This window comes from Rhagoletis pomonella, unplaced genomic scaffold (genome assembly GCF_013731165.1).
Source record: "Rhagoletis pomonella isolate Grant_MI unplaced genomic scaffold, Rhpom_1.0 Rhpom_scaffold_06298, whole genome shotgun sequence".
NCBI lineage: Eukaryota > Metazoa > Arthropoda > Insecta > Diptera > Tephritidae > Rhagoletis > Rhagoletis pomonella.
The window spans coordinates 3,959-9,646 of record NW_023464831.1 but is presented as its reverse complement, the minus strand read 5'-3'; the positions used below and the strand labels follow the sequence as shown (position 1 = coordinate 9,646).

General features: G+C 33.6%; 1 protein-coding gene across 1 annotated transcript; it reads right to left on the bottom strand.

Annotated features, from left to right (window-relative positions):
- Positions 1 to 229: 229 nt before the first annotated feature.
- Positions 230 to 2,846, bottom strand: LOC118755452. The gene is made up of 2 exons (XM_036490284.1): positions 1,787 to 2,846; positions 230 to 1,724 (listed from the first exon to the last, which is right to left on the bottom strand). The coding sequence occupies exons 1-2, from the start codon at positions 2,381 to 2,383 to the stop codon at positions 321 to 323; spliced, it is 2,001 nt and encodes a 666-aa protein (XP_036346177.1). The 5' UTR covers positions 2,384 to 2,846; the 3' UTR covers positions 230 to 320.
- Between the last annotated feature and the right edge of the window lie 2,842 nt (positions 2,847 to 5,688).

Below are 5,688 nucleotides of genomic sequence, written 5' to 3'. Positions count from 1 at the left end.
GACACTTCAGATTGGTCGTTAATGTACTACTTAATTTTATTTCAAAGTTCTAATCAAATAATTAGGAACAAAATATGTGACGAAACCTCCCATTTTCCGGGAGGCTTCGCCAATCATCTGGGTGGCTTTGACATTGGGTGGGAGGTTTCGACATTTATCAAACATGGCAGTTAAACATGCAAAATAGAAAAAAGACTTCGTTGGAAAAAACTCTGAATACGATTTTCAATTCATAAATGTTATTTATTTCAATACAATAACAATTTTTTCGAACAAAAACATAAACAACTTAAGCATAAAAATGAAGTATAACTTTACTTTTAACGAACATCTAAATTTGAGAAGTCGAAGTTAAAAACAAATTTGCTTTGCGCGCGTGAAGTTCCTGGTGGATGTTCAGGTGTGGGCAATATACGTAATATGTCCTGCTTTGAAACCAGGTTTGTATCTTCAACAATTGGTTCATAGAAATATTGAGTTTTACTTTGGCGCCTGAGAAATTTCACGACGCACGTAGTACTTTCAACTTCTACGACTACACCAATGTAAAAGAAATCGGTTTTGTCAGTAAATTTAACTAGCACAAATCTATTTTCCTCAATATGCATTCCGTTGGTAACCTCCAACGCTGGTTGCTCATTCTCGTGCTCTTCGTTCTGAACATGAATTCCGTCAGTAACCTCCAATTCTGGTTGCTCATTGTTGTGCTCTTCAACCTCACCAAAGTCATATGATTTATCAGAATCAGCCAGGCTATAAGAACCGTTTTCACTTGATGATGAGGAACTTATCTTTCGTTGTTTTTTAGTTTTTAGTTTTCGCAATGTTTTTGTTTTTTTACAAAATTTTAGCTTTTTTGGTAGCTTCAATTTTTTTATGCTTTGTTCTTTCAACTCCTCCAAGCGTGCTTTTTCTGGAGAATCCGTATAAATTCTTGACTTGCCTTGATTTTTAGTAATAGTTCTCTTTTTCCTCACTATTGGAAGTGGACGGATAACCTCTGGAGAGAAACAATTCGGTTCAGATGGTAGGATTATATTCTCAAAACTTTCGGCTTGATTTTGGTTAGTTTCAATAGCAATCTCAGAGTTTGTTTCGATTTCGGACTGGGAAAAATCAGACTGAGGAAATATTAATGAATTATATGGAAGGATTCCAGTAGCTGAAAACCCTTTTACAATATTATCTGGAGAAAAAGCTCGTAAAAATGGAGTCCTCGTAAGTTCTGCAATAAGTGAAATCTCGATTTTCTTTCCTGGATTGTTGACTGTAAAATCATTAAAGGAATGTTTGCAAAATTTCTTGAAAGGTCCAAACACCGATACATCAAGTGGTTGAAGTTTGTGTGACGTATGCGGTGGGAAAGACAATAAGCATATGCCGTTATCGCGACTGTAAATGACGCTATCTAGACTGCAATGAGAAGCATGGTTGTCCATCAAAAGTAGTATGGGGTCGTCGATAGTGCAACGAGCGTGACTTCTAATATGGATAAGAACATCTATAAAAAGCTCCGAGTTCATCCATCCGTTGTTGGCTAGAAGTGCTATTGAGCCTGGTACTGATCCGTTAAGAAAATTTGGATTCATTCGCTTGCGAGGAAAAACGTAGATCGGTGGAATGTGATTTCCAGATGCGTTAACAATTCCTACCATTGTAACTAAACTTCCCCGCTCTGCGGATGCGGCTTGAGAAACGGTTCGTTTTCCTTTTTCAGCTATGACCTGTAAATTTGTATATACTTACATGAAGTTTATTTGCAACAACAAATCGGAACAAGGCTTACTTTTGGAGAATCCAACACCGTACTTATTCCAGTCTCATCTATGTTGTATATTCGCTCAGAGGGAAAGTGGTGTAATTCGTATACCTTTTTCAGGTTTGAAAAAAATAAAGAAACAGCTTGGTTAGAAAATCCAAAAATGCGTGATATGCTAGTGTTTTCAGGTTTGCGTAGACTAATTTCTTTATTTCGATGCATAAAACATTTTAGCCAATCAATTCCAGCTTGTTTTTCTTTGTCCCAACTTGGTGGATGTTTTATTTTGTATGTAGAAACAAACTCGAAAACGAACCGTCTAGCCAAGTCATACGTCAATCCATGATGTAGATTTGAACACTTTTTGAAGTAAAGCGTTAATTCCTTTTCTTGCGTAGCTGTAAGTACTTGGTTCGAAGAAAACTTCGACTGGAAATATTTAGCAGTTCCCACATTTGTTTGCTCTTTTGCAATTCGAGATAATAGTGTTGTACGCTTCAAGCCATATTTTCGAGCAGCGCTTGTTGGTGTTTCTTTCTTTTGTTTTATGTCCTCGATGGCTTTTTTCATATTATCTTCGTCGATGATTTTCTCCGGAAACTTTTTTTTATAAATATTTGGCATCTTGATAGCTGTAAAATATTGCTTGCTAAGTGAAAAAGAACAGAAGGGAGGCTTCGACAATTTGTCGAAACCTCCCAAAAGAGGTTGTCGGATCCTCCCTTTTGCACTTATGCCAAATTTTTCTCTTTAAAGAAATACATCTTATTGTTACTTGAAATATCTTTAGAACCAACAAAACACAATTTTATTAAAATATTAATGGGGAAAAAACGGAACGAATACGTTATAGATTGCACACTTTACACAAGAATACTTACATACAATTTTTACATGAACACACTTCAAAAATAAAAAATACGTCTGCACACTATCGTCTGCCAACAAGCACTGAATAGTTTTCATGACAGCATCACAGTCAATTTGGTAACTGTTTGTTCTAGGAATGAGAACAACGGCAGTAATAACGACTGCCAGATTTGAAAAAGTCGAAGCCTCCCTCATGTCGAAGCCTCCCCCTTCTACCCTACCCTTGTGCACAAGTGCGCTCGGGTATAAAAAAAAAAACAATAACGTACGCGACAATTTTTCTCGTAAGTAATAAAATGTATTTATTGAGAACTTTAAAGGGTAATAAAATTTGTTTTACTTCGGTTGGAAAGAAAATTTTACTGTATATCTTTAACTGGAAGAATTCTCGCTTAAGAATTGTAATCTGCATTACCTGCGACTGCCAATATACAAATGACATAGACAAACAATGTTTTTGCATAACGTACGCGACATTAGAATACTATCACAAGCAAATCAAAAAATTACCGTTAACCGAGCTCTAACTTCTCCTTTTTCTCATTTTTATAGTTAGTTGTTATTGCAAATTTCATTTTAAGATGTAATTGTAATGTTTCAAATCTCTTAATTTAGTTAATAGGAAAGAGAAAATAGTTCATTTCATTAGAGAAAACTGAGTCGAAGAGACACTCAGTTTTACTCTTAAATTTTTGAGTTTTAAAATTGCAATAAGCTGAAATACTCATGATAAAAACATTACAAGGTAAATTCATTCTCTCAATTCGTCGGCCATGATTTTTTTCTGACGTTTGCCAACATTTTAAAATCATATAAAATTGAAAATAAAAAAATTAAATTGTTCACAATTGTTGTTGTTTGAGATTGAAAATGAGAATGTGTGTGTGAGTTTGAGTTTTGATTTTAAAATTATATTGTTGGCAAACGTCAGACTGCCTCTCAATGGTTTTACCTTGTTATGTTTTTATCATGGAAATACTTCTATAATATAAAAATTCCAGTATTTTACTCTTATTAATTCGTCTTAAAAAGCCCTTTTCAGTTGTTTTTATTTTTTCAGTCCTGGTTGACATTTTCATGGAAACACCCATATGTGTAAGCGCCAATCTATTACACAGGTTTCAAAAAAACAAGTGTATGCTTATTAAACCAAATACTATATCCCTATGCTATTCGACATGCTGAATGCGAATCCGAGGTCCGTTAGCCTCCATCACGTCAGGTTCGTGGTCATTTGAAGGTCAAGTAGGGAAAAATTCATATATAAAATATTTTATATTTCCTACCGGAACAGTTCTCTTGCGCTCACCAACACAGCTACAGTTTTACTTTTGCCGACCTATAGCCATCAAAATATGCTCTCAAAAACTCAAAGCGCTAACGTTATTAACATTATCTTCACGATAAACCCAATCTCCCATGAATTTGCATGAGGCATATTAAAAAGAGTTAATATGTGTATTAGGGCGGGTCGAAAAACTAATTTTTCTCAAATCCCTTGGTAATAGTGAAAAAATATTGTATCATGAAGTCAACAACAAGCCTGCAAAATATTAGTATTTTATTTTAATTGTGAGGGCCCGCGCATCGACCGCCAAGAGACCCACAGCACACTAGTCGAATAAGACCAATTCTTGTTAAAAATTCTGGGTTCAGTAAAAAGGGTTGGTGCATATTATTAGATAATGAATCCGTTAACGCAAAATATAAAGTCAAATATCATTTCTCGCAGCACTTTAGCTTATCGTTAATCTGAAACTTAACTATTTTCAAGGAAATTTTAATTGTTCTCTTGATAATTGCACTGTCCTATAGTCAAAAGATGTAAAGAACAATATTAATATTGCTGGCGTGCATTTAGATCGCTAGTTCCAAATATTCTACTCCTTTTTTAATATTAGCTATAGTTTGCGATTTTTTGCAAATTTAGGAACAATTGCGGTAGCTCTAATAGAATAGCCATTATTTTCTATCATCGCGGAAAAATTTTGTTTATGCAAATTAGTATGGAAACACTGAACAGGCACAACTTCTAGACACACTAATTGGTTTACTTATGTTTATGCATACAATACAAAAATTGCAAATATAAGAAAATGATAAAAAAATTTTGTTCAAGATTTTTTTTTATTTTAAATAATTTGTTTATAATCTGAACTATTTTAGTCATATTATTGTCAAAAATCGACACCGATCGAGTAACATTTATCAAAGTTATATCGAAAAACTAAAGTGGATTTCCAGTTTTTTTCATTTACATTTACTTACAGACACTTTTTCACATAATGGAATTAACTAAAATATTTATGTATATCTAAACACTTATTGCACGTCCTCTACTTTCTGCAAAAATGGACTTAAAATGGGCGTTTCTCACCCTAATTGTAATGGCCCGTAGTCATAGTCAAAATAAAGTCGACTTTAAAGTTAGTTGCAGCTTTTTTGACAGATATCCCATTGAAAATTAATTCAAAAAGCTGCAACTAACTTTAAAGTCGACTTTATTTTGACTATGACTACGGGCCAATGTATGTAAATACTTATATGTTTGAAACTACTATTAACTTGTCGAACGATTCCTAATCTTTGACAATACATTCATTCACCACGATCTTGAAAACTGACCAAATCGGCGTGACCAAGTCCATGGTCATTTTAATATTATATAAACATTAAAAGGTTTGAAATAAATCTCGTCTCACTTTTATGTATTTTTCACTTGGTTGCTGAAGTAATGAAGAATTGAAAATTCATAAGGGAAAATCATAGTTTTCTTATTTTTTATTTTAATATCTTAAAAACGTGTAGACATATTGAAAAATGATAAATGAACGTGAGGTTCTAAATTTAATAGCCCTTAATTTGACATATCGTCATGTTTATAACAATAACGCATTCCATAGATATTACAAGCCAAAGTTTCATTTTCAAAATTCATACACTTTGATTCAATTGCGCGGGCTAAAGATAAGTTTTAAATTAATCTTTCGTGGCCAATAACAATTGGCTGAGACCTAAGACATCATAATATTACTATTACAATGCGGTCAAATGACTTT